The sequence below is a fragment of the Pongo abelii genome, chromosome 1 (assembly GCF_028885655.2).
Source record: "Pongo abelii isolate AG06213 chromosome 1, NHGRI_mPonAbe1-v2.0_pri, whole genome shotgun sequence".
In the NCBI taxonomy this organism is placed as follows: Eukaryota; Metazoa; Chordata; class Mammalia; order Primates; family Hominidae; genus Pongo; species Pongo abelii.
In genome coordinates, this window is record NC_071985.2 from 43,802,165 (window position 1) to 43,811,947 (window position 9,783).

The 9,783-nt window shown below is 38.0% G+C and overlaps 1 protein-coding gene across 2 annotated transcripts in view; it reads left to right on the forward strand.

Annotated features, from left to right (window-relative positions):
* Nucleotides 1–6,980, forward strand: part of NUCKS1 (nuclear casein kinase and cyclin dependent kinase substrate 1) — a 33,197-nt gene extending 26,217 nt beyond the window's left edge. The window contains exons 4-7 of one of the 2 annotated variants that reach the window (XM_024237127.3): nt 232–287; nt 3,617–3,769; nt 4,595–4,741; nt 5,789–6,980. In XM_024237127.3, coding sequence (XP_024092895.1) covers nt 232–287; nt 3,617–3,769; nt 4,595–4,741; nt 5,789–5,988 — 556 coding nt within the window. In that variant the 3' untranslated portion in view covers nt 5,989–6,980. Of the gene's footprint in view, nt 1–231; nt 288–3,616; nt 3,770–4,591; nt 4,742–5,788 lie in introns of both variants that reach the window. The other variant, XM_024237120.3, reaches the window with a different exon arrangement.
* Nucleotides 6,981–9,783: the final 2,803 nt, after the last annotated feature.

The window sequence follows — 9,783 nt, forward strand, 5'->3', positions numbered from 1 at the left end:
CTTTTTTTCCTTTGAGTCTTTGGAAGCAGTGTTTTGTAACGTAAATAAAATTGTGCTTATTCACCAGCATCCATGTAAATAAGGAAATAAAGTACTCCTTAGCATTTGTTTGAACATTTTATATAGAAGAGGTATTTTTCACTTCTTCTCAAGTCAGAAATCAGAGATCTATGTTCACTTAGATTTTGAGCTAAGACTTTTATGCATTTGCTTTTTTGCCTCCCTTTATAGTGAGGACTCAGAAGACAAAGATGTGAAGACCAAGAAGGATGATTCTCACTCAGCAGGTAGTAAACTATTTTAAATGTAAGAGGTATAATTATATTTATGTATTATTTTATTAGATGTTTTAATAAGTGATTTCTATGCCAGGCACTGTTGCAAATCTGGGATTACAAAGACATTTCCATCTTCAAAGAGCTCCTAATGATTCTCAGTCCTGGTGGCTTATTACAGTTATCTATGAATCTTTTTTAAAATGCATATTCTGGGTCCTGTCCCAAAATTTCTGATTAAATAGATCTAAGTGGGATGTTGGGGCTTGGTTTTCTTTAAGTATCTATACATTATTCTTATGCACGGTCAATATTGGAAATCATTTACATAAACAAAAGACATCAAACTAAATAGAATAATATATAAATATAAAACTTGGTAAAATAGGGGCATAAAAAGGGGGAGTGGTAGACTCTGGGTGGAAAAGCAAATGAAAGTTTCATTCCCACTCTAAAAAGCGGAGACATAGCCTTTTGAAACAGTAGCCATAGAGAAAGTTTTTTTTGTAAAAATTTTAACTTAAATTAATATGAATTAATGGGGAGTCTCCATGGCCAAATAAAATGTTCAGTCCTGATGATTCTACTTGTTGTTGGTATTTATTTTTAAATTTAATCTTCCAAGAATTGAGATTTTTAATCCATATTACTTCCAGCCACTTTAGTTTTGACCTACATTCCCTTGCTGTTGTCTCCCTGGATCTCCCTTTAAATGAGACTGCTGTTTAGCTAATACAAAGGGGAGAGACAAAGTTCTGCTAAATTCACTCTGCTTAGCTGTTTTGCTTTCCCTCCTATTCAAGTATACTATCTGGCTACCTAAATTGAAAAGAAACTGTATTAATCTTTTGCACTATCTGGTGATCCTGTGATAATAGAGTGTATGCTTTCAGTCATTTGCCTTGTAAATCCTAGTTTGAATCTCTTACACTTGCTAGTTTATTGAGCACTTCTAGATAAATAACTCTGTACTAGTATTAAGCTAAGCTTCTACCAAGTGGGTTTAGTTTTGGGTCTGCCATGTCAGCTTTATTCTGTTTGTCTCTAGATGAGATTTTTAAAAGCGAAAGAGATGACTTGAACACTGACTATGGCAAGGCTCATGGGACTAGAAGTGTTTTCAGAAGAGTGACCACTTAACCTTGACAGAATAAGGGAGCCTAAAACTTCAGGAAAAGGGCTGTAGGTAGAGACTAAGGCAAATATGATTTAGTCTAGAGGCAATAGGCTGGCACCCTACACTTTAACCAGATTTATTCACAACACAACCGTGTGTTAAAAAAAGTTTTTTTAGCCTGAGCATGGTGGCTCCCGCCTGCCATCCCAGCACTTTGGGAGGCTAAGGTGGGTAGATCACCTGAGGTCAAGGGTTCAAGACCAGCCTGGCCAACATGGCAAAACCCTGTCTCTATCAAAAATACAAAAATTTGACTGAGCCCAGTGGCTCATGCCTGTAATCCCAGCACTTTGGGAGGCCAAGGCAGGTGGATCACCTGAGGTCAGGAGTTCGAGACCAGCCTGGCCAACATGGCAAAACTCCTTCTCTACTAAAAATAAAAAAATTAGCCGGGTGTGGTGGCGGGTGCCTGTAATCCCAGCTACTCGGGAGGCTGAGGCAGGAGAATCACTTGAACCTGGGAGGCAGAGAGGTTGCAGTGAGCTGAGATCCCGCCGTTGTACTCCAGCCTAAGCAAGAAGAGCAAAACTCCATCTCAAAAAACAAACAAGCAAACAACAACCAACAACAAGAAATTAGCTGGGTATGGCTGCATGTGCCTGTAGTCCCAGCTACTTGGGAGGCTGAGACAGGAGAATAGCTTGAACCCAGGAGGCACAGGCTGCAGTGAGCCAAGATTGCGCCACTGCACTCCAATCTGGGCGACAGAGTGAGACTCCAAATTAAAAAAAAAAAAATTTTTTTTATTAGTAGACTCTAAGAATATGTGGAAGTAAATTTTTTATAGGCTTCTCCAAACGTCTTTCACTAATTAATCTAAATATGTATTTTAAAGATTTTCCAGCTGGGCGCAGTGGCTCACACCTGTAATCCCAGCACTTTGGGAGGCCAAGGAGGGTGGATCACCTGAGGTCGGGAGTTCGAGACCAGCCTGACCAACATGGTGAAACCCCGTCTCTACTAAAAATACAAAATTAGCCAGGTGTGGTGGCGCGCACCTATAATCCCAGCTACTCGGGAGGCTGAGGCAGGAGAATCACGTGAACCTGGGAGGTGGAGGTTGCAGTGAGGCGAGATTGCGCTATTGCACTCCAGCCTGGGCAACAAGAGCAAAACTCCGTCTCAAAAAAAAAAAGATTTTCCTCAATCCCCTCTAAATTGAAATGGTCACAAGCCATTCATTGTAAAGGGTAACAGTTTGACATTATTTTAGGGTTTTCATGTTTTATGTCTTAGAACAAAGACTATTGGAAGACATTCTTTCTCTCTCATACTATATTAAGATATTTTTCTAACTTTAGCTTTCAAAAACAGTGAACATAGATTTGAATGTAATTGAGAATTTTAGAGCAAAGCAATGATGTAACTTTAAAGTATAGGAGTCATGTGTTCACGCTTTAATTCAGCTTGGCTACTGCTTAAAATTACATGCCTTTGTTACTTTGTATGTAATAGTGGGTACATGGTCTTGTCCAAGTTCATTCTTTGTGAATTTAGGTCCCCTTTATACATTTTGTAGATTTTTTTTTTTTTTTTTTTTTATGTTCTGGGATACATGTGCAGGATGTGCAGGTTTGTTACATACGTAAATGTGTGCCATGGTGATTTGCTGCACCTATCAACGCATCACCTAGGTATTAAGTCCAGCATGCATTAGCTATTTTTTAATGCTCTCCCTCTCCATCCCCCCACCCTGCCCGCTCCCTCGCCACAGGCCCCAGTGTGTGTTGTTCCCCTCCCTGTGTCCATGTGTTCTCATTGTTCAGCTCGCACTTATAAGCGAGAACATGCAGTGTTTGGTCTTTTGTGCCTGCATTAGTTTGCTGAGGATAATGGCCTCCAGCTCCATCCATGTCCCTGCAAAGAACATGATCTCCTTCCCTTTTTATGGCTGCATAGTATTCCATGGTGTGTATGTACCACATTTTCTTTATCCAGTCTATCATTGATGGGCATTTGAGTTGATTCCATCATTTTGCAGAAATGTTGAAGGATAGAATTTGCCCTTTTACAATGAAATAAAGCTGCAGATTAATATCCTATATTGGCCACTATGTTGGGTTTTTCAGTCAGTTATATTTTCAGTCAATTATTAATCTTTTGCACTATCTTGTCAAATATAAAATTCTTTAATCGTTATATCATGGTAATTCTGATATTGCAGAGGATAGTGAAGATGAAAAAGAAGATCATAAAAATGTGCGCCAGCAACGGCAGGCGGCGTCTAAAGCAGCTTCTAAACAGAGAGAGATGCTCATGGAAGATGTGGGCAGTGAGGAAGAACAAGAAGAGGAGGATGAGGCACCGTTCCAGGAGAGTATGTGAAGTTGTTTTGTGTACTTTGGTTGTTTGGTCATAATTGTAGTTTGTGACCTTGGTTACTTTGGCATTTTCTAGGATGCTAAATGTTATAACCAGTCCCTTAAATTGGGTAGATACTCCCTGTTAAAAGAGATGACTGTATTGGTTCCTGTTAATATTTTTAAAGGTTCAGAGATTCTCATGATTGCCCACCATTTGTAATGGTTGCACTTTTTATTTAATGATGTTTGTGTTCAAACACTGAATGAACATTTGCTTAAGTAACAGTCACATTAGGCATTGCGATTGAGATTTGTATTTTGCCTTGGTGGAGGAGGTTGTAGACCTCTTTTCACAGAAAAATCATGTTAATAACAAAATTTCGGTGTTTCACAGGTTATTCAGATTAGTTAATTCTATGTGTTTTTGTTTCGTGTTTGGTTTTCTTGTTTCACTTATTCATAATTGGACCAAAAAGGCCCTGTCAGTTCAGTTTTGTTTCCCTGGTCTCAACCAGTACTACTTGGAAGTGATGGAACTACCAAAAGTTATTTGATAGTTTCAGTTTTTATTCAGATTAACTCTTACCCTTCCTGTTTTCAATCTACTTTTCAAACACATCACTCATGTAACTCTCTCATGTAAGGTGCATGCAAAATCCATTTGACAAATGAGGCTGGTGATGACTCCAGTCAAATTGGTAGTACAGCTCCAAATAGAATCCAAGGGTGTTTGACTCCCAAATCCCATCCTCTAGTCATTCTTAGCACTCTCTTCCTTTTTTACTTGGAAGGATGTGTACATTAAGTTAGATGTTGAAATTCTTCTTTCTTCTCAGAAGATTCCGGCAGCGATGAAGATTTCCTGATGGAAGATGATGACGATAGTGACTATGGCAGTTCAAAAAAGAAAAACAAAAAGATGGTTAAGAAGTCCAAACCTGAAAGAAAAGAAAAGAAAATGCCCAAACCCAGGCTAAAGGCTACAGGTAATTTCTGCAGAAGTGAAATTAAATTTACTGCTTTAAAGATTTTGAGAACCATTATTTTCAGTACAGAAATTCCTCATTAGGATTTGGCATTGGCCTGATGTTTAGCAGGAATACAAGAAATCTAAAAGGGTCTTGTATTCTGCAACTGGAAGTATCTCTTATTAATAAAGACACTAACCTGTTTAAGAGTCTAGTGGACTTAGCCATGTTCTTCAACTACTGCCAGTACTTGAGCAAGATTTCAGAATGATCTATTTGTTTCAGACACAGTGGTAGAAACACTGTATCATCATAGCTGTTACTGCTCTTTTTTCCTCACTGGTATTACAGTCTCAGCAGCCAGCAAAGACTTAATTGTGAAAATGCACAAACCTAGAGTAATACGTTTAAGTTCCACGTTCTGAACTCTACCCCATCCTCTGTGCTATCAGAATAAAACCACACTTGATGGCATGAGTTAATTTTTTTCTGAGCCCTAATGGTTTCTCCTAGTTGGAGCTAGTTTGTTAACTAAATCAGAAATCAATTCGCTTTTTGTGTAGGTGGTTTTATTCTGTTAGGTAGAACTAGTCATTGTTAAACTTCTGTTTATCACTTCCTACTGTTAGGAATGATGGAACTATCAAATGTTATTTGATGGCTTTAGTTTCTGATCAGATTAATTCTTTTCCTTCCCTCTTTTTGACCTGCTTTTTATAAACAACTGTTATCATAAACAACTGTTAGTTTACCAAGCAATTAAGGATGTTGTGCATATTCTGTAGCATGGTGCTTCTTCATTACAGGTATTACTGCTAACATCATAGAGTGTTGGTAAAAACTGATGGGAAATACTGCAGCATAGTGTAGTAACTTATGACCAGTTTAGAAACTGAGATAGATTTACCTAGGGATATATGTGCTCCCTCATGCCCACCTTGGTTTTTAGTAAGTTGCGTATTGTCTTTATAGAGTTTATTCTTACAGATTGTTGTATTTTGTAGCTGACTTTTGTTAAAGACATTTTTTTCTTTTCCCTTCCCCAAATTATTTTTCTCTTTTCAGTGACGCCAAGTCCAGTGAAAGGCAAAGGGAAAGTGGGTCGCCCCACAGCTTCAAAGGCATCAAAGGAAAAGACTCCTTCTCCCAAAGAAGAAGATGAGGAACCGGAAAGCCCGCCAGAAAAGAAAACATCTACAAGCCCCCCACCCGAGAAATCTGGGGATGAAGGGTCTGAAGATGAAGCCCCTTCTGGGGAGGATTAAAAGTGATGATGGTCTGGGGAGAGATTTTATTAAAAAAAAAGAAAAAAAAAAAGAAAAAAGAGGGAGGAAAAAAAAGAACCTACTTAAGATAGAACATGGTTTTGGCTATGGCTTGACTCATGGGCTTTCAGTGCTTTTTTCCATTTGTTGAAAAGTAACATTTCTCTCTCTCTCTTTTTTTTTTTTTTAAAGCAAACCATTGTATGTTTAAGTGTTTAAGTTACCTTTTTGTCTATTGGTCTCTTTGCCAGCCCTCCCCTTTCCCAATGAAAGCCATGTCAAATTAATCACTGGATTGACTGCTTCATCTTTTTATTTTTAATGAAAGGTGTACCACAGTTGTAAAGCAATAAGATTTGAGATGAACACTATTGAAACTTCGCTTTTTGCTAAAAAATAGCAAGTTGAATAGTAATCAAAAACATAGAAAGATTTTAGTTCAAAATGATTGCTCCTTTCTCTACCTGGACTTTTAAAAAATCAATTGTCATCTAATATGAGTTTATTTGTCTATAGACACAAGTATCAATATCTAAAAAAAATCATGACTTTAAACTTCCACTGATGAGGCAGGTAGGAGATAAAGATGAATTCTGAACTGTTACTAAAAGTACTCATTTTTTACCTTGTACGGAGGGTGGGCAATGGGGTTACCTGACCTTATTTGAGGGTATAGGCTTTCTTTTTTATTTCATCACTTGTTATCTCAAAGAGACTCGGAGCCAGTGATCCTTTTATCCTGCTACAGTCTTTAGGGAGCTAAAAAAAAAAAAAAAAGCAGGGGCTGCCAAAACTCTTGATTTCATATTTTCTTCTCTAAATATATATGTATCCTGTTTTTTGGATAAAATTTTACCAAGAATCCAAAAAAAAAAAAAAAAACACCCTAGAATTTAATCAACAAGATCAGTCTACACGTCACAGTGGATTTCTTTTCAAACTGACAATGTTTAGGTTTTAAGCAAATAAAGTTCCAGTTAATGTGAAACTCAGTCACAAAGAGTTGAGATTTTTCCTTTATGAAATAGAATTGACATTCTTTTATGCTATAAATGTGCATTCAGGTCCCATTAACCATGCTCTGCTTTTATTTGGGGATAGAACATTTTCTTTTTCATATCCCAATCTTCCCATTTCTTCATAGAAATGTGATAAGAAGTACATCCCTGTGATCCTGTTGCTTCGTAGGGCACCACTGCACACCCTGCCCCGAGTGCCGACCACCTCTGCTGTAGGACACTATTTTCCTGGCCCTATTCTTCACTTACTTCCCATCCTGTCCTTGACTAGGAATATGTTAAATGCTGCTCCCATACAATTCAGTTAGCTCTTGTCTTTTTAGTTGGTCCAACCCCTGCTTTACTGCTCATGCTGCTTAAAGCAGGAGGGACTAGAGAAGGCATTTTAGGAGGCCTGTGTGCCATTGAAAACCGACTTTTACACACCTTATAAAAGCAGTCAGGAGATAGATCCATAGGTTGGATCCTTCACATCTGATACCAGGCGCTAATGGGAACAAGGTTTAGAGGGTCCTGGTATGCTAATAAATTGAAAAATTAGTGAAATTTAAACTTCTGCCTTTTTTTTCCTGCCTTTTAATCTAGATTTGCTTCCTCAATATCCTACTTTGTGGTTTACTAGGAACACGCTTACTCTGATTTTTTTTTAAAAACACGCAGTGGCAGAGTCCTTTCACTGTTGCACTGTGTGTTAAAGAATGAATAAGGAGTTTTCAGTACGTGGCCAAAAATACAGGACTTGAACACAAATAGCAGTTGGGTCACTCTCTTTCATGGTGGTTAAACTCAGAGGTGTGAACTTTGTAATGAGGGTGTTAAAGACTAATCTGTTTGCCTAAATGGGTTTGTTCAGGTTTCCGTTTTTAACAAAGAAGTTTGCGTTCATATAGTAAAAGACCTATCAGTGTTTCCACCATGCACTTCTATTTCTTAGGAGTTGATAATTTTAAGTCTTAACATTCCTAGTAACATTTGGGCTTTTCTTAGGTTACGTTTCGTGAAGATTTGGGGGGCGGGCTCTTTTAAAACTTCAGCCTCAGTTGTTTAACAGTCTCTTTAATGTATTAATCTGCACTAACATCTCTGTGATATACGCACATGTTTTAGAGGTAATCATGTCTTCTAGATTACTTGTGTGCATTTGATTGGGCTTCTTGTTTAGAGTCCCTTTTAAAATTAATTCATTAGATTGAAAAATGTATTCTATATTTCTGATAGACTGGACAGAAGGATCTGTGTCCCCAAGTGAGACAGGCTCTGAATAACTTTTGTTTTCTCCACTTTTTATTGATGATTTAAAACACTCTAGTCTTCCCCTCAAATCATGCATGCAAATAGGAGGACAGTGGTGGTGACTCAACTGGATACAGGTGCTCAATAGTCAGGCTTGATAGTGATGTCAGGACGCATTACAAGCTGTAAGCCGATACTGACTGGCCATTGGCACCATCCTTGACTGACCTTCCTCTTTTTCTCTAGTGTGCCTATGGTGAAATGGCAATAGCATTCACTGTCGTATTTTGCAGTGCTCAGGAAGTGGGACGTTAACTTTGAAGGTGCTTGTTTGTATTAGCTCTGCTAGGTTTACCTCTACAACGTAGATTTCGGCAGCTATGCTGACTGACACTACATTCTAGTTCTTAAGATTTTTTTTCCAGATCCCCCCTTCCCCAGCTAGACATACGTAGCATACTTTCATCTTATTCAATCTATCTGTAACCTGCTGCTGCTTTTAGTCCTCCTCACCTCAGATCGGAATCAATGGAGTGGGCCCAGAGGATACATTTTAATTCCAGTAATGGTAGGTAGATTTGTCCTGCTTTCTAAAACATCTCCTCATTTCATATTTCCACTCCATATTGATTCCATAAGGGAAAATTAATGGGTGTTTCCTCCTTTAGGGAGGTAATGCAAAGAGTGTGGACATCTTCTAATCTTGAGAAACAGTAGTTGATTTCCCTTGAAGGAGCTTACATATCGACTGTTTTCACAATAACCTGTTTGCCTCAGTTCAATCCTCAGTTTAATTCTTAATTTGGTACTGGCTCAAATAGCATTTTCTTACAGATAACAAATCAAGAGTGAAATTTGAGGTTATACTCCAGTAAAGTTTTTAACACTTGTGAATATGGTCAGCTAGACTAAACTTGACTTTTTTTTTTAATGGCTTTTTTATCTGTGAACATTCAGATAAGTGGATTTTCAAGTACTGGTTGGGGAAGGAAATCGTGCTTTTCTTTAAACTTCAGTTTACGAGATGCTTTGAGAGCATTAGGCGAAAGCAGAAATAAATATCAGGAGCAACGGGGAAAGCTTTATAAAAGATCATGGTGGCCATCGTTGCAGCTTTGAAGAATGAGTGCTGGTTTGAACAGTTCTTTGGTAGCTGCACTGAAAAGAAAAAACTTTCACCTTAAGAATTTGAAAAGGAAGAAACCTGGGCTCTGGTCTTCATGGCATTTAGACTGAGATACTTAAACACAACAGAAGTAAAAAGCATTTCCTGCCACAGGATAGGGAAAATGTAACAAGCTGGTTGCTCTTGAGGTTAGAAAATTGTCTGTTTCTCTGTGGATGAAGCTGGATTTACTTGAAAATGGAGAATTGGTTTATTGTTTGAATATTGGGACATCAAGCTATCTATAGCCAAGTTTCAGTCGCAACCAGTTTTCCCTTTGTCTGGGGTAAATTTGATACAAAATGATTCTTTTTGAATCCTGAATCCGTAAATTACACTTTTTTTTTTTTTCAAATTCACAGAATTCACAGTGGTGCT